The sequence below is a fragment of the Sus scrofa genome, chromosome 9 (assembly GCF_000003025.6).
Source record: "Sus scrofa isolate TJ Tabasco breed Duroc chromosome 9, Sscrofa11.1, whole genome shotgun sequence".
Taxonomy (NCBI): domain Eukaryota; kingdom Metazoa; phylum Chordata; class Mammalia; order Artiodactyla; family Suidae; genus Sus; species Sus scrofa.
In genome coordinates this window covers 105,399,140-105,424,240 of record NC_010451.4, presented here as the reverse complement: position 1 = coordinate 105,424,240, position 25,101 = coordinate 105,399,140, and the positions used below count along the sequence as shown (strand labels likewise).

Sequence of the window (25,101 nt, the reverse complement as noted above, 5' to 3'; positions counted from 1 at the left end):
GAAATGAATCCAAGTAGTATCCAAGAGGATGTGGGTTCAATCCCTGGCCTACCTCAGAGGATCTGGTGTTGCCACAAGCTGTGGTGCAGGTCGCAGACACGGCTCAGATCCTGTGTTGCTATGGGCTGGCAGCTGTAGCTATGATTTGACCCTAGCCCCAGAACTTCCATATGCTATAGGTGTGGCCTTAAAAAAAACAAAAAGGAAAAAAACAGTTTGGACTGCAAAAGGCCAAACTCCGTGTTACCTAGACACCTTGGAAATCTGACTATATATGTCATTTCCTTTTTCTTTTTTGGCCGCCCCACAGCATATGAAGTACCTGGGCCAGGGATCAGATCCGAGGCACAGTTCCACCTATGCCACAACTAAAGCAAGGCTGGACCCTTAACCCACTGTGCCAGGCTAGGGATTGAATCTGTATCCCAGCACTCCAGAGATGCCACCAATCCTGCTGTACCACAGTGGGAACTCCCTGTCATCTTATTTCTTCTTTGGGGGGTCTGCACCTGTGCTATGTACAAGTTCCCCAGAGCAGGGACTAAACCCTCGCCACAGCAGTGACAATGCTAAATCCTTAACTAGGTAACCCACCAGAGAACTCTGCCATGTGTCATCTTTTATCAAACTAGAGTTATCTGAGAGTTGACTTATTTCCTGTTGTCGCTCAGTGCGTTACGAACCCGACTAGTATCCACGAGGATACAGATTTAATCCCTGGCCACGTTCAGTGGCTTAAGGATCCGGTGTTGCCACGAGCTGTGCTGTAGGTTGCAGATGCAGCTTGGATCCCAAGTTGCTATGGCTGTGGTGTAGACAAGCAGCTTAAGCTCCAATTCAACCCCTAGCCTGGGAACTTCCACATACTGCAGATATGGCCCTAAGAAGCAAAACAAACAAACAAAACAGGACTTACCTTTCTTTTTTATACAATTTTGCAGCATCTTTAACTTCTCTAAAAACATGGTCTACTTGCCGGGTCAACATATCATGCTTTAAACGCTCTAACAGGTTAATCATGTCATCAAAGACAGAGCTCTCCATAGAAGCTAGTTGTCCCAGCTGCAATTTACTGAGAGTGTTATTCTCTGCAAAGACTTCCAGTGCTGCCTGTTGAAGCTGTAGAAAGAACTGAAAGCAAAAATATATTAAAATGTTTATTAAGATACTTTTGTTTGTTTTTACAGCAGCACTTAGGGCATATGGAAGTTCCCAGACTAGAAGTTGAATTGTAGCTGCACTGAGCAAGGCCAGGGATGGAATCCACATCCTCGTAGACTCTATATTGGGTTCTTAATCTGCTGAGCCACAACAGGGAACTCCCTTAAGACACTTTTTTTTTTTTTTTTTTCTTTCGTCTTTTTGCCTTTTCTTGAGCCGCTCCCTCAGCATATGGAGGTTCCCAGACTAGGGGTCCAATCAGAGCTGTAGCCACCGGCCTACAGCAACGCAGGATCCGAGCCGCGTCTGCGACCTACACCACAGCTCACGGCAAAGCCAGATCTTTAACCCACTGAGCAAGGGCAGGGATCCCAGGGTTCAAACCCGCAACCTAATGGTTCCCAGTTGGATTTGTTAACCACTGCACCATGACGGGAACTCCTAAGGTACTTTTTTATTTTTATTATTATTTTTTTTGTTTTGTCTTTTTGCTATTTCTTTGGGCCCCTCCTGCGGCATATGGAGATTCCCAGGCTAGGGGTCGAATTGGAGCTGTAGCCACCGGCCTACGCCAGAGCCACAGCAACTCGGGATCCGAGCCGCGTCTGCAACCTACACCACAGCTCACGGCAACGCCGGATCGTTAACCGACTGAGTAAGGGCAGGGACCGAACCTGCAACCTCATGGTTCCTAGTCAGATTCGTTAACCACTGCGCCACGATGGGAACTCCAAGATACTTTTTTAATAACAGCTTGAGATACAACTCATATACCATACAGTTTACTCATTTAAAGGATACCCATTCATCCCAAGGCAACAGAAATAAAAGCAAAAATAAACCAATGGGACCTAATCAAACTGACAAGCTTTTGCACAGCTTTTGAACATGAAAAGAATAAGACTACCCATGAAATGAGAGAAAATAGTTTCAAATGATGCAAATGACAGTAGCTTAATCTCTAAAATATACAAACAACCTATACAAAACAGACTTTAAAACAAAGGACATAAAGAAGGACAAAGAAGGAACTATTTAATGATAAAAGGATCCATTCAAGAAGAGGATATTACACTCCTCAATATACATGCCCCTAATATAAGACCACCCAAATACATACTACAAATAGTAATAGACATAAAAGGAGAAATTGATGGGATTTGTAGTTGTAGGAGACTTTTAACACACCACTTACATTAATGAACAGATCCTCTAGACAGAAAATTAATAAGGCAACAGAGATCCTAAATAACACAATAGAAAAGTTAGACTTAATTGACATTTCCAGGACACTGCATCCAAAAAAATCAGAATATACACTCTTTTGAAGTGCACATGGAACATTCTCAGGGACTGACCACATACTTGGGCACAGGATATAAGAGTATAAAATTATTTCAAGTATCTTCTCTGACATGAAACTAGAATTCAACCACATGGCAGGAAATGAGAAAAAACTGCCACAAGGAGACTAAGCACCATGCTCCCAAAACACCAGTGTGTTAAGGAGGAACTCAAAAGGGAAATTAAAAAATACCCTGAGACAAATGATAATGAAACACAACCATTTAAAATCTATGGGATACCCAAAGCAGTTCTTGGAAGTTCAAGGTGACACAGGCCTTCCTCAGAAAAGAGGAAATACCTCGAATCAACAACTTAACCCACCACCTAAAGAAATTAGAAAAAGAAGAGCAAACAAAACCTTAAGTCAGCAGAAGGAAGGAAATCATAAAGATAAGACAGATAATCAATAACATAGAGATTCAAAAAACAATAGAAAAACAACTGCTGGTTCTTTGAAAGGGTAAACGAAACTGACGAACCTCTGGCCAGACTCACCAAGAAGAGAGGAAGAACTGAAACAAATAAGAAATGAAAAAGGAGAAATCTTAATGGATACTGCAGAAATACAAAATATACAAAAAATTTTATACTATAAATAACTGTATGCCAAGAATTTTGACAACCTGGAAGAAATGGACAACTTTCTAGAGACATACAGCCCACCAAAATTGAATGAAGAAGTTGATCAAGTGAACAGACATGATGGAGGATAATGTGAGAAAAAGGATGTGTGTGTGTGAGACTGGGTCACCTTCCTGTACAGAAATTGACAGAATGTTGTAAATCAACCAGAATTTTAAAAATTTTAAAAAAAGAAAATGTCGGAGTTCCCATCGTGGCTCAGCGGAAACAAATCTGACTGGCATCCATGAGGACTCAAGTTCGATCCCTGGCCTCGCTCAGTGGGTTAACGATCTGGTGTTGCTGTGAGCTGTGGTATAGGTTGCAGACCCCATTCAGATCCTGTGTTGCTATGGTGTAGGCCGGTGGCTACAGCTCCCACTGGACCCCTAGCCTGGGAACCTCCATACGCTGCAGGTGTGGCCCTAAAAAGAGAAAAAAAAAGTCATTTTTTTTATAGTGGTATTTTAGGTAGAATGAGCATTTTTTTCTGCCCTACAAGAAAATAACCCTGTGGATAAGCAGCAAAGTCTTAAAAACTACCTAAATAACCCCTAGAGTAGAGCTACTAGGAATTGTTCAGGGATGACATATGAGATGCTGCCTTGGCATTTCTACTGAAGCTCTTGGGAAGTGCCACTGTCCTTTTGAGAACGCTCATGGACCATGGGAGCCTGCCTACAAATGAAGCCAGAAATGATTAACTTTAGAGCAGCCATGCCCAATCCTGTCAGGTCCACAAACAAATTCCTCACTTCCTCGCTCTACCCCATACCCCTGGCTTAGGCCAGCATGAGCCTGGGTTTCTGTCACCTACAACTGAAAAATTCCTAATTCTGAATGGCTGGGTATGTCAGCCTTGGCACAATCTGGCAATGGACAGACAGCTGTTAGTAGAGATTCTAAATGAATAGAAGATCAAACTGCTATTCCTTTTTCACTTTCTAGCTTTGTAATATAAAAGCTTTTATGATATTCACTTAAAGCGTTCACAGGCTAAAGGATTATGGAAATAATTTACTTCTGATGTGAAACAGAATTTGTATCATAAAAATATACCAGACAGAAAATTCTCGATTTGAAGAGCCAACTCTAAAATTTGGTTATTTCTCTGTTGACAGAAGGACACAGTTAATTCAGTATCAGAGTATAAATTTTCTAAGGATAGGGATGATGGCCAATCCATCTGTTAACAGACTACAGTACGGGAGTAAAGTAGTTAATGATGTTCCACAAATATTTCACTGAAGCTAAAAATGTGGCCCTGAATGAGTATCTTATTAAATCACTGGCACAAGAATCAAGAATGCCAATTTGTTTCATGAAAAAGCTTAGCAGAAAATGGAAGACTGGAGGGCTGTGAAAGCAGCACTTACTAAAATTAGTAACACGAGACATCAAAGTACATAATGAATGAAGGTATTCTGATTAGGTGACTTTATAAAGAGATAAAGGCATTGATCGTTACACTCCACATTATACGCATTTTATGAAATAATTATTTTCCTGACTCAGCAGAATATTGTTATGCACACATATTTCACTTAGCATTGTTTTTTGTCTTTAGGACCCGCAGTATATGAAGTTCCCAGGCAAGGGGTCGAAGGGGAGCTACAGCCGCTGGTCTAAACCACAACCACAGCAACGCCAGATCTGAGCTGTGTCTGCAAACTACACCACAGCTCATGGCAACACCAGATCCTTAACCCACTACTCGAGGCCAAGGATCAAACCCGCAATCTCATGTCCCTAGTCGTATTCATTTCTGCTGTGCCACAATGGGAACTCCCCAACTTAACATTTTTTTTAGGCAAGGCTTTAAATAATTACTAAGGCCCAGCCGAAAAGTCCAGATTAGAATAAACTATGATTGTGTCTATTATATATTATTTACATCTGTTAATTAGTATATATTTATTTTTGTTTCCTATTCTTTTGGCTTATTATCCTGGATTTAAGATAAAAACTTCATTTTGTTTTTTCTTTCACAGTAAAAGAATATATTTTCTTCTCTGTAATGTGCTGGCAGTATACTATAATTTTTTGTCATAAATTCATAATTTAAAGTATTTCCTTGTCATGTTTCTAGACTTCCCCCCAACCTAGGCATTGAATTTTTTTTTTTCCTTTTTTCTTTCTGTCTTTTTAGGGCTGTACCTGTGGCATATGGAGGTTCCCAGGCTAGGGGTCCAATTGGAGCTGTAGGCACTGGCCTACCACAGCCACAGCAATGGCAGATCAGAGCTGAGTCTGTGACCTACACCACAGGATCCTTAACCTACTGAGTGAGGCCAGGGATCGAACCTTTGTCCTCATGGATGTTAGTCAGATTTGTTTCTGCTGAACCACAATGGGAACTCCTAGGCACTGAATATTTTGAAATGCCTGTGTTTGACTATGTTTCAATTCTGCTTTCATTTTTTGTTTTATTACATTAAGATCTGACAACATATAGAAATTATAGTTTACCTTTGTCCATATTTATGTTCCATCTGGATATACTTGAAAACTGTATTTTCCTTAGTATACTGGGAGCTTATCACAATCTCAGGTTAATCAATCTTTGTAATTATTTAACTCTGTAATTTTTCAACTCCTTCTTTATCACATTTCAAAAGGGGTATTTTTAAGTCTTTAGTTAAAACTTACTTTTGCTATTTTCATTTAATGACAATTATATATATAGAACAGTATACATTTATACTTCCATTATCATCAGTACAGTGTTTTCACAATTTAATGCACATTTTACTATTTTATGGTCATTTTAATCCCGTGTTAGTGCTTTCTATAATGAAATCTACTTCGTGGGACACACTGGTTAAAAGCCAATCTGATTTTTGTATCCACGCAGATGACCTTAGAAGGGTGATTCCTCATCTGACGGCACTCTGTCCAAGGAAGAGGTCCTAGAGAGCCTCTGAGATCATTTTAATCTAAAACAGCTCAAGGGGGAGTTCCCGTCGTGGTTCAGTGGTTAACGAATCCGACTAGGAACCATGAGGTTGCGGGTTCAATCCCTGGCCTTGCTCAGTGGGTTAAGGATCCGGCATTGCTGTGAGCTGTGGTGTAGGTTGCAGACGTGGCTCGGATCCCGCATTGCTGTGGCTGTGGCGTAGGCCAGTGGCTACAGCTCCGATTCGACCCCTAGCCTGGGAACCTCCATATGCCGTGGGAGCGGCCCAAAGAAATAGCAAAAAGACAATAAATAAATAAATAAAGACAGCTGTTTTGTAAAATAAATAAATAAATAAATAAATAAAACATCTCAAGGAATTCATCTACTTATGTTAAGGACAGAAGGCTAGTTAAGTTTCCTCACCTTCAGCTGGAAGTACATATTGGAAAGTCTGGTTACTAAAAGCTCTGATGGCCAGTATATTCCTTGAATTAATAAAAAGCTAAAATAAATTACTAGTAAATAATTATATTTAGGCAGATCAAGTATGTCGACAAATGGAATCAGCATGACGAAAAGAAAAATCTCTGGGAGTGGAAATGCTATAAAATTGGTTTGTGATGATCGTTGCACAACTATAAATATAATAAAATTCACTGAGTAATTAAAAAAAAAAGAAAAATCTCTGGAAGTAAAAGGCCTTACACAGTGCTTGTTAACTGAATCCAAGGTTTTGATTTTTAGATTTAGTTAAAATATACCTTCCAATGTAAGAAATTAGTTAATTTTTTTGGATGGGATAATGGTAGTGTATTTTGAAAAAGAGATTCTGATGTTTTAGAGATATATATATAAATATTTACCATGAAATGTATCTGAGATCCACTTCAAAATAATCAAGTGTAGGGGATAAAAGAAAGGTTTAAATGAAACAAAACTGCCACAACAAGCTGGTTGACAGCCACATGGGAGTTCATTTTACCTCTCTGTTTACTCTTGGATATGTCTGAAAATAAAATGTTAATTGTTTTTTTTTGTCTTTCGTCATCTTAGGGCCGCACCCGCGGCATTTGGAGGTTCCCAGGCTAGAGGTCTAATCGGAGTTGCAGCTGCCGGCCTAGGCCACAGCCACAGCAACACTAGATCCAAGCCATGTCTGCGATCTACACCACAGCTCACGGCAACGCCGGATCCTTACCCTCTGAGCAAGGCCAGGGATCGAACCTATAACCCACTGGTTCCTAGTTGGATTCGTTTCCACTGCACCAAGACAGCAACTTGAAAATAATTTTTTAATGTATGAAACATTTGTAGTTTCCATTGTGGCTCAATAGTAATGAACCCAACTGGTATCCATGAGGATGTGGGTTTGATCCCTGGCCTCGCTCAGTGGGTTAAGGATCCAGCGTTGCCATAAGCTGTGATGTAGGTCAAAGACATGGCTCGGATCTGGCATTGCTGTGGCTGTGGTGTAGGCCAGCAGCTACAGCTCTGATTCGACCCCTAGCCTGGGAACTTCCATATGCCTCAGGTACAGCCCTAAAAAGACAAAAAGAAAAAAAAGTAAATGTTTGAAACATTTCAACTAAAAATATCTCTGTTTTTATAACTTCATAATTTGTCATGTTTTGAAGATACTCAAGAAGTATCAAATGGTATTCTTTCCTTTTCCTTTAAATCCTGAGTTTTATTGATTTTCACACCATTATGTAACCTTAGCTTTTTCTGAGATGGCAATTACCAAATATTCCTATTTCCCAAGTAGAAAGTCTAAAGAGGAAACAGGAGTTCCCATCGTGGCACAGTGGTTAACGAATCTGAGTAGGAACCATTAGGTTGCAGGTTCGATCCCTGGCCTAGCTCAGTGGGTTAAGGATCCAGCGTTGCTGTGAGCTGTGGTGTAGGTCGCAGACGCGGCTCGGATCCCACTCTGCTGTGGCTCTGGCATAGGCCGGCGGCTACAGCTCCGATTGGACTCCTAGCCTGGGAACCGCCGTGGGAGCGGCCCTAGAAAAGATAAAAAGACAAAAAAAAAAAAAAAGATAAAGAGGAAACAAGTTTACTTCACAAACAACAGTTTCATGAAAGAATGGCTTTCTTTTCCAATGATTAAAATATCGGGATTAGGAGTTCCCGTCGTGGCGCAGTGGTTAACGAATCCAACTAGGAACCATGAGGTTGCAGGTTCGGTCCCTGCCCTTGCTCAGTGGGTTGACAATCCGGCGTTGCCGTGAGCTGTGGTGCAGGTTGCAGACGCAGCTCGGATCCCACGTTGCTGTGGCTCTGGTGTAGGCTGGTGGCTATGGCTCTGATTAGACCCCTAGCCTGGGAATCTCCATATGCCACGGGAGCAGCCCAAGAGATAACAAAAAGACAAAAAAAAAATTGGGATTATTTAGCCATGTGACACTTGAATGAGGAAAACATGTACTTTAATCATACCTCCTAAGTTTGGCCCAATTGTGATTCTGCCTAAAATGTTATTTCTGCTTTCTACAGATTCAACATTTTAAAAGGCAAAACTGTTCAAATTACTAATATATTACTTAACATAAAAGATTAACTTACAACATTGTCAGCCCAGTCTGCTAGTACTGTTGAGATATAGTTCACAGCATTAAGAATTGCGCAATATCGAAAGCCAAGGGAAGCTCTAGTCTCTTCTTTCATCACCTGAGTTAATCGTATCCTAAAGTCATCTACTAAGTCCTTCTGTAACTCCAGGAACTGCAGCTTTCTGGAAGCTGTGGGAAGATTTTTATACCTGTCTGTGGAGAAAGTTAATAAGACATACAAAAGTTTATGGTATTGTCCATGACACAGTTATAGGGTTTTCTCATTGACCAGCTTTCATGCCTTTGTCAAAAACCAACTAACCATCCAAGTATGGGTCTACTTCTAAACTCTCTAAGGATGTGGGTGTCACAAATACAGGTATTTGTCAAAACTCACTGATCTGTATAATTAACATCTATGCATTTCACTGTGTATAAGTTATGCCTCAATTTTTTAAAAAGGCATGAGAAAATTATATACAAAAATTATTCTACTTCTCCAACAAACAAATGACTTTTTTTATTTTTTTGCCTTTTTTAGGGCTGCACTTGTGGCATATGGAGGTTCCCAGGCCAGGGGTCCAACTGGAGCTGCAGCCACTGGCCTACACCACAGCCACAGCAATGCTGGATCCCTAACCCACTGAGCAAGGCCAGAGATTGAACCCATGTCCTCACTGCTGTGGCTGTGGCATAGGCCGGCGGCTACAGATCCCATTAGACCCCTAGCCTGGGAACCTCCATACGTCGAGGGAGCAGCCCTAGAAAAGGCAAAAAAGATAAAAAAGACAAAAAAAAAAAAAAAAAAAAAAATTGTTTCTGTTACTAATCCATTCCTTAAAGTTACTTTATTATTTTACTGTTCTAAAATCTTTGATATATATACCAAGGTGAAGAAAATATTTAAAATGTAGGTCAATCACCATTTACTGAAGACATCTAAAAAGTTGAAAAGCAGAGCTAAGCAGTAACGAACCTGCTACTGCTAGTATCCATGAAGATGCGGGTTTCATCCCTGGCCTTGCTCAGTGGGTTAAGGATCTGGTGTTGCCATGCGGTGTGGTGTAGGTCACAACGTGGCTCGAATCTCGGCACTGCTGTTGCTATGGTGTAGGCTGGCAGCTATAGCTCCAATTCCATCCTTAGCCTGGGAACCTCTATATGCTGCAGATGCAGCCCTAAAAAGAAAAAAAGAAAGGCAAGAGTATTCAGGTAACAAAATTAAATTCTTAATTATTTTCATGTAACAAATCAGGAATTTTCCTCTCATGTAAACTAATGATTAAGACATTACTGAAATTACTAAAAATCCCAAAGCTTGAATACTCTGCTAGAGTTCTGCCAAAATAGAAACTGAATCTGAAGATACTATAATAACCACTATATAATATTAATTTTGTTAAACTACTTGAAAAGTACCATGTGAAGAGTCAGTACTTCTGAAACAAAGTTCTATCTCAAAAGACTATACTTACCAGTTATAACCAGGAGTAGTGTCATAAAAGTCTCTGCACAGTCTGGAACTTTCATCTCATCCACATCAGTGATATCTTTATATTGGGATATCCAGGCAGCTTCTGATGAGAGCATTGAGTCCATTTTTTGAAGAGCAACTGATATATAGGAAAAAGGATTATGTCAAACAAGTAGTTACAGTCATTCCTAATCTTTCAACTCAAAATTTCTTAGGGATGATAACTTTTTCTGTTTAAAAAAAAAAAAATTACAATCTCCTACTCATTGCACTATATTTAACATGCTCTACTTCAGAGTTAAATAAGGTATTTTACTTCTCTCCACCACACCTACCCAGAATCTTCAAAATATTTATACTGACTAGACAAGCCACATCCAAATGATTCCACCAAGAGTAGAAATACCATATGTAAAATCTATAAAACAATTATATACTCCTTTGGCTTAAATATTCTACCCTAGAAACATGTAGAGTCTAATTCTGGGAACAACGGAAGCTTAATGGGAAGAAAAGAAAATAAGATGATCTCTGAAGGCAACCTGGTAAACCCTAACAAAGAAAAAAATGTACATGGTTCTGGTTTCTACCCGGAACTGAGGGGGTAAAAAAAAAAATCTATATGCAGAGATAGAGACATCTCTCCCCACCCTTACAGACACATATATGAGCACTTACATTTTCTCTCCACTGTCAACCATCTCTGAAAACAGGTTTCCTCTGACAGAATGTGCATACAATTAGCAAAAGTGCCAGGATAGCCATGAACACTGTGCAGTTCTCTTTCAAACAAAAGCACCTCATCCACCAAATGGCAGAAAAGACTGTCATCATAGAGCAGACACGGAATATCAGCAGCTAACTTCTCAAGAACGAGCATCATCAGGCCCCGAGAAAACTCGAGCTAAAAAAGTACATAAGCAGAAGGAAATGAAATAACAAGTTACTCATGGACACTTACAACTCCAAAACCGAACTGCTTAGGACAGAGTCTCTTACCCTTGCATTTACCGAAGAGCCTACTTTGTCTAATATTGGCTGAATCTTCTCATCCAGAAACTCAGTGTGGTTCCCAATCCACATAAGTACCTGAGCCAAGTACCATTCAGGCTAAGGAAGGAGATAAAACAGTTTGAATTCTTAAGTCATTCCAACTAGAAAATTACAGTGAAATGTCTCTATTTAATTGTATACACACAACACTTACAAAAATCAGTTCACAATTCCCAAATATAGGAGCACAATTTCTACTGTGAACTTTGAATTCCTGCAAGGCTTAATAATCAAGTGTTTCGCAATGTACTTCCAATAAATCCCTATAAGGTGGCTTAAGTCAATAAACTTCTACATTTACAATGCCATATGTATTTAAAACCTAGCATTTTAAAAATATGTAAAATAAGCGAGTGTTCCCTTGAGGCACAGAGGTTAAGGATCTGATGTCACTATAGTGGCCCGGGTCACTGATGTGCTAAAGGACCAGTCCCTGGCCTGGGAACTTCCACATGCCACGGATGCAGCCAAAAAAAAAAAAAAAAGTAAAGTATTACACACAATGATGGCCTTTGTATTTTTTGGGTCTTTTTTTAGTAACATATCAAAATAATTTTTTTTTTTTTTTTGTCTTTTCAGGGCTGTACCTGCGGCACATGGAGGTTCCCAGGCCAGGGGTTGAATTGGAGTTATAGCTGCCAGCCTACGCCACAGCCACATCAACACCAGATCCGAGCCGTGTCTGCAACCTACACCACAGCGCACGGCAATGCCAGATCCCTAACCCACTAAGCGAGGCCAGGGATTGAACCCACAACCTCATGGTTCCTAGTCGGATTCATTTCTGCTGCACTATGACTGGAATTCCAAAATAATTTTTAAGTATAGCTTTCCTCTGCTTTTTTTTTCAAAAGGTCAATTAAGAAAAAAATTTGCGGAGTTCCTGTTGTGGCTCAGAGGGTAAAGAACTTGCCTGGTATCCATGAGGATATGGTCTGATCTCTAGCCTTGCTCAGTGGGTTAAGTATTTGGCATTGCTGCGAGCTGCAGCAGAGGTCACAGATGTGGCTCAGATCCCAAGTTGCTGTGGCTGTGGCAAGGGCCAACAGCTGCAGTTCCGATTCTAACCCTAGCCTGGGAACCTCCATATGCCAAGGGTACAGCCTTAAGAAGAAGAAAAAACAAAACAAAAAAATTTGGCTGCTCTGCATTACAAAAAAAATACATGGGCCTTAAAACAGGTATTAATTACAGAAAAGGAAATCTAAATATGCAGCTTTTTAAATTGTCCCTAGAGATGATTCTATAAACCTTCCAAGTTTTGTTGGACAGGGATTTTAAAACATTTACTTAAAGGTAAAAAACCCTGTGGCGTGCTAGATGGTGGGAAAACAGAAATGAAAAAGGGACAGTCTCTAATTTCAGGAGCAGCATAGTTCAGGCTTGATGTCACAGTACTGGGACCACTGGGACCACAGTTTAAAAAGCAGCCAACATAACTCAGTTTTCTTACCTCAGATTAATACTGTCTCTCTACAGTATTAGAGGCAGTACCAGCTCACTTGGCACTTACTAATTGGTTCTACTCTTCTCTCTACCAACATCCCATCCAAAAAAAAGAGGAGATCCATGAAGTACAAAAGAATAAGCTGAATTTAAGAACCACAACTCCAATGCCACTCTACTTCCTATGCAGCCCTAACTGCCTATCCCTTGATTCCTTTAAAATTTTATAAAGCCTATAAACTCATTTATATACAAACAATGCCTGGTGCATTCTGCCATTTAATAACACTGAATTGAAAACACTTATTGAACTCCTCTGCTACCTGCACTGCATTAGATACAGCAAGACTCAAGGAAAAAAAGTATCCACACCCTAGCAACTCCCAAGGTTATAACAAGTTCAATCCATTTCCCTGAAAATGGTTGTGACTGTTTTTCAGATCAAACTGAAGAAAAAAATCTCAGCAGTATGCCCAATACATGTGGGTGCAGGCCCTCAACTAAAATGTTGGTGACAATTTCCTCAAAGCCATTCCCATCCCTCATCCCCTATTGTCTCCGGCACAGCTACAACTCACTTTAGCAAAAGCACTTCTTTTTCTTTTTTTCCTTTTGGCCATGCCCATGGCATGTCCAAGTTCCCAGGTCCAGGATCAAACCTGAGCCACAACGGACCAGAGCCAAAGCAATGACAAGGCTGGATCCTTAAACCACTAAGCCATGAGGGAGTTTCAGCACCAGTACTTCCATTCAAAACCTAATGTTCAACTGTCTTTTGACTCTCATTTCTCTTTCTGATGTATGTATAAGCCCGAAGGAGCAATGAGCACAAATGCCAATTGCCACAGCAAATGCTATAGCACACCCAAGGGGAAACTTGAGAAACTGGTTGGATGATATGCTAATGAGTGAGCTGATTGCTACAACACATCAAGACAAGTCCTAAAATATACAAGAAATATAGAAATGGTAGTGACAAACCAGGAATTTAACTCTTTAGAGGAAAAAAAAAATACGAATAGCATCAGATTTTAACTTAAACGAGCAAAAGCACAGAAATCCTTAACATTTGCTATTAATAAAAACAAAAGACAAGAATTGGCAAAACATACCTTGCTTATGACATTCGTCTGTCGGTTCCCTCTGAAATGATACCTGAACCTCTTTTGAAGGGGAGTCAGCATAATCTGGATGGGCAGGATGACAGAAGGGGATGCAGGAAGAGAGTATTTTTCTGGAAGTTGTTTTGGCTCAGTAAGTAATTCATCTCTGATATAGTCAAGTCAAGGAAAAAGAAAAGCATACACACATACACGATACCTTTTTCCAAAAGATATATATGATACGAAGTAAAGTTAATTATAACACAGATAATACACAACCTAACTTTACATGTGACTTAAGTAAAAAGTGCATGAAAAATATTATTAGAATTAATCTGTCTTTACTGAAATAAAGAATAATAAGAAGGAGTTCCCATTGTGGTGCGGCAGAAAAGAATCTGACTAGGAACCATGAGTTTGCAGGTTCGATCCCTGGCATATCTTAGTGGGTTAAGGATCTGGTGTTGCAGTGAGTTGTAGTGTGGGTCACAGACACAACTCAGATCCTGTGTTGCTGTGGCCATGGTTGTGGCCAGCAGCTGTAGCTCCAATTCAACCCCTAGCCTGGGAATCTCCTATGCCAAGGGTACGGCCCTAAAAAGCAAAAAAAAAAAAAAAAAAAAGGAAGAAAAAGAAAACACATTCAAGTAATCATTTTATTACATTAACACTAAGTTATTGAGGTTTCCTCCCAATTGCCCCTTTTTTTTAAGGGCCACATCCTCGGCATATGGAAGTTCCCAGGCTAGGGGTCCAACTGGAGCTATAGCTGCCAGCCTACACCACAGCCACAGCAACACAGGATCCGAGCTGTGTTTTCGACCTACACCATAGCTCATGGCAACACCAGATCCTTAAATTCACTGAGTAAGGCCAGGGATTGAACCTGCAACCTCATGGACACTAGTTGGGTTTGTTAACCACTGAGCCACGATGCGAACTCCTGCCCTTTTTTTTTTTTTTTTTTTGATTGTTTGATTGCATCAGATTTATATGTGATTGCAAACTTGGATCAGTCATGTATCTCAGAACTCCTCACAGCCCTTCCACCCATCACCTGAAAGGAGACTAGTCCACGCCCCATGGGCATATACAGATAAACTCCGAACCCAGTGGTCCCATTTGACTTCTTGCTTTACTCTCTGCTCACAAATCCACTCTAGAAAAAAGAAATTTTAGTCAGTTTTAACTCAACAAAGATACGAGGTTTGTAGTTTTAGCAGCTGACAAAATAGTGTCTCCAGATTACTGTATATCTCAGGGGCACCGGCTGGTCGACTTATGCCAACAGTTTGAGACTGAGGGGGTGCAATGAATGGCCAATGAAGCTGTGCTAGAATTTCCTCAAAATCACTGTAACAGACAAGTGACATATACATTACAGTCAAATACGAGCCTCAAAAATCTGTCTGAAAGCAATGACCATGAAATATAGATAAACTCCTTGCCTTGTAAGCTTGTCCTTGAGAATCTTATGCCAGAATTTAACAGTGGCCCTCATGAAACCAAGAAGATGAGTACAGGATGATTCCTGAAGCTTGATGTCAAGCTCTGCCATAGACACCAGAGTAGAGGCTGCCTCTGGGACATTATTGGTCATCAGATATTGCTGAATGTTATCACTGCAAAACAAGGCAAAGCCAAATTGAAAAAGTTTGAGAGCACCTGTTTCAGCTCAGCAGGTTATGAACCTAACTAGTATCTAGGAGGATTCAGCTTTGATCTCAGGCCTCACTCAGTGGGTTAAGGATCTGGTGTTGTCGTGAGCTGTGGTGTAAGTCAAGTTGCAGTCTCGGCTCAGATCTGACATTGTTGTGGCTGTGGTGCAGGCCGGCAGCAACAGCTCCAATTGGACCACTAGCCTGGGAACCTCCATATGCCATGGGTACGGCCCTAAAAGAGACAAAAGACAAAAAAAAATCTTTAAAGCAAGCCAAATACAATATGTCTTCAGGACTAATTCAGCCCGGGACTACCATTTTGCATATTGACTCAATAACATGCAACATTTAAAAATGAAATGCTTTTTTTAAAATTACTCAATGAATTTTATTACATTTATAGCTGTACAACAATCATCGCAACACAACTTTATAACATTTCTATCCCAAACCCCAGGCACATCCTCCCACACCCCTGAAATGCTTCTGATTTAAAACAAAAAACAAAAAAAAATTTAACCTTCTCAGTTTAGAGGTCACCCCTACAGGAGATAGGAAATGTGTGCTCCCCTGCTGAGCAGCCTGTGTACCTTCCACCCAGGCTTGGCCACTGTGCTGGGAGGTGACGATGAGCTGGGACTCTGGTCCCTGGCTCAGTGTGCTGCTTCAGTTCCATTCCTGGGTGGGCACATCGTCCTCCTTAGGAACAGAAGTGTGTCTCGCCATCCCGCACAGCACCACCATGCATTAGTATTTTTTCCCTCTCCTTCCTCTACCAGCTGTTGCTGTTTTCTAGTCAGTGCCTCAGGCCTCAACAATCATACCGAGCTCATATTTGTATCATTTTGTCAGCTCTTTTGGCTTTCCCCTACGTACTCATTCTCTCATTTTTCTTTTTTCTCCTTTTCTAATCATTCTTATTAAGCCTTCCAACAGATTTTGTCTTTTACAGCTATCTCGAGAATTGAAAACACTTTCTTACCTCACTAGGCATCAACGAATGCAGTATTTCTGCAGGTAAGGCACTGGCAGGTCTTTGTGGGCCCTTTCCAACTGTCAGCATGCAGGCAAGTTACCTAAAAGCTTCTCACTGACTCAACCACTTCTAAGACGTATGACTCCTAACTAAGTGTTGCATTATGTTAAAACAAAGACTACCATGTTTAAGAAAAAAGAATTTAAAGTGCACAAGTAACCACAGGATTCAGGAGTACTGCATTCTAGGAGACAATGAAATACATCCTCACACAATAGTGAAGCGTGAATGACATGGGGCACAGGAAAAACCAGGGTAACAAGGTTTATTCACAGTCATACTGCTGTGCTGTAATAGTCAAGAAAAGGAGTTAAGGAGTTCCTGTCATGGTGCAGCAGAAACGAATCCGACTAAGAACCGTGAGGTTGAGGGTTAGATCCCTGGCCTTGCTCAGTGGGATAAGAATCCAGCACTGCCATGAGCTGTGGTGTAGGTCACAGACCCGGCTAGGATCCGAGTTGCTGTGGCTGTGGTGTAGACTGCAGGTACAGCTCCAATTAGACCTCTAGCCTGGGAACCTCCATATGCCGCAGGTGCAGCCCTAAAGAGCAAAAAAAAAAAAAAAAAAGAAAAGAAAAGAAAGAAACAGAGTTAATGTAAAGATGCTAGTTCTAGAAAGAAGAAATTACTTCAAAAAAGTTCCATGGGCTAAAAAACAGGTCACTTGAGGGAAATTAGAAAATAAGGAAAATCTCAGGAGCCCAAAGAAAGCTAGAAAGAGAGATGTATCATAAAAGACCCAGGGAAAGAACACTTTTTTTTTGCTTTTTTAGGGCCAAATCCCAGGCATATGGAAGTTCCAGGCTAGGGATCAAATTAGAGCTGCAGCTGCCAGCCTACACAGCCACAGCAACGCCAGATCCAAGCCACATCTGAGACCTACACCACAGCTCATGGCAACACTGGATCCTTAACCCACTGAGCAAGGCCAACGAGGAACCTGCATCCTCAAGGATACTACTTGGATTCATTTCTGCTACACCACAACAGGAACTCCAAGAACACATTATTAAAGACAAAGAGAAGTAACTCTACCCTACTTGATTATAAATTTGACTATTTCTAATATGATTCTTTGGGCATCAGGAGTTCCCTTCGTGGTGCAGCAGAAACGAATCCAACTAGGAACCATGAGGTTGTGGGTTCGATCCCTGGCCTTGCTCAGTGGGTTAAGGATCAGGTATTGCCATGAGCTGTGGTGTAGGTCACAGACATGGCTTGGATCTGGCGTTGCTGTGGCTCTGGCGTGGGCTGGCAGCTATAGCTCCAATTCAACCCCTACCCTGGGAACCTCCATATGCCTTGTGTGCAGCCCTAAAAAGACAAAAAAAAGTTTAAAAATTAAAAAAATAATGATTCTGACATCAGAAAAAGGCTATTTATAACTATAGCCTATTTCAATTAATTTATTACTTTGGCAACTACAACAGCAAGGCTTTTAAATAACTCATTTTACTTAATTAGATTATAAATATTGTCCCATATTGGGCAAGGAAAAATGAAGTAAAATAAACCAAGGTCTAAAATTCCTTCACTGCAAATAATTTAACTAAGGAGATGCTCTAGAAAGCTTAAGTCAATGTTTGGAATTGCTAGTGATATTACAATCGTAGGCATAATGCTTCTCCTATAAATGCAGAATTCATATATGCAAAACAAAAAGATTTGCATACCATACTAATATGTAAAATTCCTTAAAAAATCTCAGGAAACATATGTAGGACAAAAATGATACTGCATCACTCTTTGGAAGAAATAAAATATATTAACTCTGATACATTTAAAATGGGACATTAAGACTCTTGGATGACTTTCCTCCCTCAGATCATCCATTAATGGGTGCTGACAGCTTTGAAGCAAGAATAGTTAAAGCAAGGATGGAACAGTGCAGCTCGGAAGGGCTGGGGGACTATATCATGAAACCAAAATATCTGCCCTTCTAGGCAGAAATGTTAATTTAGCTCATTTGAAAGGCAATGACAGACACTCACAATCAACTGCCAGTAGTATGTACTCAATTTAAACAGTAGAGGAGTTCCCGTCGTGGTTCAGTGGTTAATGAATCCGACTAGGAACCATGAGGTTGCGGGTTCAATCCCTGGCCTTGCTCAGTGGGTTAAGGATCTGGCATTGCCGTGAGCTGCAGTGTAGGTTGCAGACGTGGCTCTGGTATAGGCCAGCAGCTATGGCTCCGATTCAACCCATAGCCTGGGAGCCTCCATATGCCGTGGGAGTGGCCCAAGAAATGGCAAAAAGCACCCCCCAAAAAAAAGTACAGTAGACCCCTGGACAACATGGGTTTGTTTTCAGTAGTAAATACCACGGTACTACACGATCCCTGTAGTCTCAGGGCGAGTCCATGCATGTGGAACTATGGATAGTGGATGTGAAGGACTGGCTAAGAGCTGTATGCAGATGTGACTTCGAGGAGGGCTGGTGCTCCTAACTCCTGTGCTGTTCAAGGGTCCATTTTACTTCTTTTTTTCCCCCTATTCCTAAGTAGAAGGACTCTGTTATTCATAAGAATACTATGTAGCTCTTCTCAGGTGAAGAGCTGAAAAAAATTGAAAAATTATAGAGAAAGCAATCCATTTCATTAAGTGACCATCTCTAAAAGGTAAAAGAGGAATATTACCACAGTGATGGGCTGTTTTATTAACTTGGCGTTATAATCATTTTTGTCATGTGTTCACAATACAACTATAAGAGAATTTTTTACTTGGGGAGTTCCTCTCATGGCTCAGCAGAAATGAGTAAGACTAGGATCCATGAGGCCTCGCTCAGTGGGTTAAGGCTCCGGCGTTGCTGTGAGCTGTGGTGTAGCTTGCAGACACGGCCCAGATCTGGCGTTGCTGTGGATGTGGCATAGGCCGGCAGCTACCGCTACAATTCGACCCCTAGCTTGGGAACTTCCAAGTGCAGAGGGTGTGGCCCTAAAAAGACCAAAAAACAAAAAAAAAAATTTTTTTTTCTTTTTTTACTTGGAATCCTTTATTTCAAATGCAAATTAAGCTCCCTGAAAAGTTATGCTCATTCACAATAAAGGAAAAGAACTATTATCATAATGCTATTTTCATAACAACTGGTAAAATCACATTATTATAATCTTTAATTAACTCAATTATTTAATGCCATGCATGTACTGTCTAACACAGAGCCTCAAAGGAAAATAATAATTATGAGAACAAAGGGGTCCATTTTACCTTAGTTCTTCAATTTGTGAAATCCATTTAAGGTAGGCAAGATGCCGTTCAATCTCCTCAATTTGGTTAATCATCACCCCAAGATCTTCCATCCAGGGCTGTGCAGTCAGCAAATGGCTGTTAATGGAACTAAAGAGATGGGTTTCTTGCTCCAGAAACTGAGTAAGGAACTGCTTTGATTCGTCGGCATTTTTTAAGGCACTCTGAATTCTTTTAGGGATTTCTGATGAAACTGTAAGTACCTGACCGTACCAAAAACAAAAACCAAAAAACAGTGGCAATCAGATAAAATTCTCATAAGCTTTTTTATTCGTTACCCTTAAAATACATATTTGCACTAATACAACTGAACCCTGTCATTTAAATGCTTCAAAAGAAAGCCAGGATTTCTGTATCCTGTAACTAACCAAACCTGAACATGGAATGCTACATGTGGGAGTGTGCAAGGAGGGGCCTAGAACCAGGACCCCAGTAAACATCTTCAGATGGACCTTTATGAAGCTCAGCACTTTCAGAGGATCCAGCCAGAGAACACTGACCTGCTTCATCTACTCATTATTTTCTTAAAAAAATCAAAAGAAACTCTGGTTCTAAAAGTCTGGCTATCTATGGGTTGTAATTTCCCAGGTGATTCCAATTTAAGCCCAGGTTGCAGACAACTGACTTGGTAAGATGATATCCAGTAATGCCTAAAGACATTTATTAGATGAACTTTTCTTGCAGCAGATGAAAAAACACATACAAAAATCAGGCATCAGTACAATATGGTAAGAATACTACAGAGGGGGAGCTCCTTGATGGGTCAGCAGTCAAGGATCCAGCATTGTCTCTGCCGTGGCTCAGCTCACTGCTGTGGCACAAGTTTGCTTCCTGATCAGGGATCTTATGCATACCATGGGTGTGCCCAAATTTTTTTTTTTTTTTTTTTTTTGTCTTTTTCTAGGGCTGCTCCCTCAGCATATGGAGATTCCCAGGCCAGGGGTCCAATCCAAGCCGTAGCCACCAGCCTAAGCCAGAGCCACAGCAACGCGGGATCCGAGCCATGTCTGCGACCTACACCCAAGCTCCACCCACTGAGCAAGGCCAGGGATCGAACCCACAATCTCATGGTTCCTAGTCGGATTCGTTAACCAATGTACCACGACGGGAACTCTAAAACTTTTTTAAAAAAGGAGTACAATAGAGGAATTTCAATTTCAACACTGATTAGACACTTAATCTATACCAGGCACTGTGCTAGGGACTAACAGCACCTGCCCTTAAGTTCTGACAGTATGCAAGAGAGATAAAAGCAAATCTTCAACAGTGGGATTAGTGCAATAAAAGAGATGCTAGGGGGAGTTCCCGGCATGGCACAGTGGAAAAAAATCTGCCTAAGAGCCGTTAGGTTGCGGGTTCCATCCCTGCTCTCGATCAATGGGTTAAGGATCTGGCGTTGCCATGAGCTGTGGTGTAGGTCACAGACTTGGCTTGGATCTAGTGTTGCTGTGGTTGTGGCATAGGCCAGCAGCCGTAGCTCTGATTAGACCCCCTATCCTGGGAACCTACATATGCCTTGGGTGCGGCCCTAAAAAAAAGAGAGAGATGCTAGGAAATTCCCATCATGGCTCAGCAGTAATGAACCCTACTAGTAACCATGAGGATATAGGTTCAATCCCTGGCCTTGCTAAGTGGATTAAGGATCCAGCGTTGCTGTGAGCTGTGGTATAGGTCACAGACACAGCTCAGATCTCGTGCCGCTGTGGCTGTAGTGTAGGCCAGCAGCTGTAGCTCCAATTCGACCCCTAGCCTGGGGGTGCAGTCCTAAAGAGACCAAAAAAAAAAACCAAAAAACAAAAGAGAGAGAGAGAGAGAGATGCTACCTGTGATGATGTGTTAAGATGGTGCTTCCCAAATTTGAACATGCATAGGGATCAACCAGAGATCTGGTTAAAATGCAAATTCAGACTCAATAGGTCTGAAGCAGGAATTAAGATTCTGCATTTCTAACAAGCTCTCACACTTGAATAGAAGGTTTTGACATGGAAGACAATTGTGCTTGCATGGCTCAAGCACAGACCTTTGCAGGCTAGGTGGAAATTTTTCGGCAAGTTTGGAAGGAAAGGGCGTCTCAGGTAGAAGGAAAAGCTCAGTCATGATCAGAGAACAGCAAGAAGGAGCAGGGTACAAAATACAGTTCACAGAAATACAGAGACGAGCCTACACAGGTTGGGAGATACCCGATCAGGTAGCATCCTGAGTGTTAGAAGAATGTGGGCTTTTTCTGATAGGAAATGGGAAGCCATGAGGTTTGGGGTTGTTGTTTTTTTTTTTTTTCCTTTTTTGACTGCCCCTAGGCATATGAAGTTCCGGGGCCAGGGATCAGATTCAAGCTGCAGTTGTAACCTAAGCCTCATGTGCAGCAGCACCAGATCTCTTAAACCAATGCCTCAGCTGATCCCAATGCACCACAGTGGGAACTCCCATAAGACTTTTTTTGTTTAATTAAAAAATTTTTTTCTTTTTAGGACCACACCTGCAGCATATACAAGTTCCTGGGTTAGAGGCTGAATCAGAGCTGCAGCTGCCAGCCTATGCCATAGCCACAGCAACACCAGATACAAGCCTCATCTACGAATTATGCCACAGCTCATGGCAATGTTGGATCCTTAATCCACTGAGTGAGGCCAGGGATCAAACCTGAGTTCTCACAGATACTAACTGGGTTTGTTTCTACTGAGCCACAATGGGAATGAGTTTTTAATAAGGGAATAATTTAGTGGAATTTATGATTTAGAAAGTAAGATTTATGATTTAATATGATAAATAATCATGCTTATTCTCATATTATTCATAATAATAAAAACTGGGACTAGCATAAAGGTCAACCAATAAGGGCCTGATTAAATAATGTACAGCCATATCTGAATACCATAAAAACCATTAAAAAAGAGATCTATATATATATTGACACAGCAGGAAAACAAGTGGTGTATTAATTGTAAAAAGTTAAGCCATGCATATTTTAAGTACACAATGCTTGCATACACATTAAGATTTTCACTATATATATTTTATACATTTGCTTAGTTACATACAAAAAAAGGAAGAAAAAAGAAAAAAGAAAGTTGCTGTGGTAGTTATGGACAAACCACCATCAAAAGCAAGAGAGAATCCAGCCCTAAACTGAGGTAGAAGCAGCAGGGGTGGGAACGAGGGGATGGACACCAGAGGTGTTAAGAAGGCAGGACTCAGATGTCTTGGTGCTGAGAGTAGACTAAGGAGATGAGGAACAATCCAGGTCTCAGACCTGAGTGACAGGCAGATGGGGGTGCCATTTTCCAAGACGGAGAAACATCTTAGGAGACGGATCAGTACAGCTTTGGACATAAATATGAGATTTAATCAGGGTCTTCAGTAAAAGCCTCTATGGTCATCAGGAAAACAAACCTGAGTACAGAAGGTTAAAAACCAAATGGCCAATGAGGAAGAAGATATAGATCCAAAGATAGATGACTTTTTGAAGAAGTCTAACAGTAAAAGGAAAGGACTAATACCTACTAAAGATGACGGAAGGGTTTTCTGTTTAGGGGTATGTGTGTGTGTGTGTGTGTGGGCGGGCGTGTGTGTCTTTTTACCGCCACACCTGCAGCATATGGAAGTTCCCAGGCCAGGGGTCAAATTGGAGCTATAGCTGCTGGCCTATGCCATAGCCACACCAGATCCAAGCCACATCTGCAACCTACACCACAGCTCATGGCAACACCAGATCCTTAACCCACTGAGCAAAGCCAGGGATCGAACCCACATGCTCGTGGATACCAGTCAGGTTCATTACCACTGTGCCACCACAGAACTCCTGTTTCTTTAGGTTTTAAGGAAAAGATCTGGGTATATCTATATGCTGAGGGGAGCAGAGGATGAAATTATGTGAGGCAAATTCACTGAGGTGGCAGGTAGGATCTAGTGCATAAGGAATGCCTTAGGCTGGTCCCCTGCTGAATTAAGAAGTAGAAATGGTTGCAATAAATTTGTGCATGTGGGATAGACTTGTTCAATAGATTAGTGTGGATGGTCTCAACATTTTCTGTTTGGGAAAAGGACAGAATGGCCGGGCGGGAGGGCAGTTGTCGTAGGGAGAATATGGAAGAACAGCTGAGGGCTGCAGCAGGGGAACCGGCCTTCTCAGGAAGGCCTGCCAGGTGGGGCTGAAGACCAGGCACCTGGGCCAGCATCCACCCACTCAACTGGCCGGTTTGCTCCAAGACCCCACAATAACTTGCCTGGAAAAGGGGGACAGGGCTGGCCATAGGGGTCTAGTGGAAGTGAAGTCCAGGGGTGGAAAGACAGGAAGATGGGGAGGCCTGAGGTGCTGGGGATAGGAAAACCTAAGAGGACTGACTGCCTGAAGAAAACACAACTTTACCATGCAGAGTTTACTTGACCCAATTAAGTAGTTACACAAACAAACCTTTTCTCTTTTATAAACACACTGTTGCAAGGAGAGGGACACAGTCATTTTTCAGTTTAAGATTACATTCATTGGATTTTTTTCAACATTATTTCAGGTAATATGTTTATCAAAAAAGAAAAAACTTAATAGAAAAAGACAAAGAAAATAAATTACTTGTTAACCAACCACCGAGAAACAGCCATTATTATGGTATATTTAATGTTTTCTCCCTATGTATGTGTGCATATATTAAAAAATTAGGATGGGAGTTCCCATCCTGGCTGAGTGGTTAACAAATCCGACTAGGAACCATGAGGTTGCGGGTTCGATCCCTGGCCTTGCTCAGTGGGTTAAGGATCCGGCATTGCTGTGAGCTGTGGTGTGGGTCGCGGCCAGTGGCGACAGCTTCAATTAGACCCCTAGCCTGGGAACCTCCATATGCTGTGGGAGCAGCTCAAGAAAAGGTAAAAAGACAAAAAAAAAATTAGGATGGCATTACAACATTTTTGTGTACTATGAAATTATTTACTTGTAAAAACACTTTATGGAGCTCCTGTTGTAGCTCAGCAGTTAATGAACCCTATTAGCATCGACGAGGATGCGGCTTCAATCCATGGCCTCGCTCATTGGGTTAAGGATCCAGTGTTGCCATGAGCTGTGGTGTGGGTCCCAGATGCGGCTGGGATCCCGCGTTGCTGTGGCTGTGGCATAGGCTGGCCGCTACGGCTCCGATTAGAGCCCTAGCCTGGGAACTTCCATATGCTATAGGTGTGGCCCTTAAAAAAAAAAAAAAAAAAAAAAAAAAAAACACTTTATAAGTCGTTGTAGGAGTTCCCATAGTGTCTATGAGGATATGGATTCAATCCCTGGCCCTGCTCAGTGGGTTATGGATCCAGTGTAGCCACAAGCTGCAGCATAGGCTGCAGTTGCAGCTCGAATCTGGCATTGCTGTGGCTATGGTGTAGGCCTCATTTGTGGCTCCAACTGGACCCTTAGCCCAGGAACATCCATATGCTACAGGTGTGGCCATTAAAAAAAAAGTTGTTGTATGAGGAGTTCCCTTGTAGTGCAGCAGGTTGAGGATTCAGCATTGTCACTGCAGCAGCTCTG

General features: G+C 41.4%; 1 protein-coding gene across 3 annotated transcripts in view; it reads right to left on the bottom strand.

Annotated features, from left to right (window-relative positions):
- Positions 1-25,101, bottom strand: part of RINT1 (RAD50 interactor 1) — a 37,346-nt gene that overhangs the window by 5,958 nt on the left and 6,287 nt on the right. For 2 of the 3 annotated variants that reach the window (XM_003130254.4, XM_021063501.1), the window contains 9 exons: positions 19,560-19,801; positions 15,108-15,281; positions 14,863-15,012; positions 13,669-13,825; positions 11,057-11,167; positions 10,736-10,961; positions 10,059-10,196; positions 8,597-8,796; positions 917-1,131 (listed from right to left, as the gene is read on the bottom strand). In XM_003130254.4, the coding sequence (XP_003130302.1) occupies positions 917-1,131; positions 8,597-8,796; positions 10,059-10,196; positions 10,736-10,961; positions 11,057-11,167; positions 13,669-13,825; positions 14,863-15,012; positions 15,108-15,281; positions 19,560-19,801 (1,613 nt within the window). Of the gene's footprint in view, positions 1-916; positions 1,132-8,596; positions 8,797-10,058; positions 10,197-10,735; positions 10,962-11,056; positions 11,168-13,668; positions 13,831-14,862; positions 15,013-15,107; positions 15,282-19,559; positions 19,802-25,101 lie in introns of those variants that run through there. The other variant, XM_021063502.1, reaches the window with a different exon arrangement.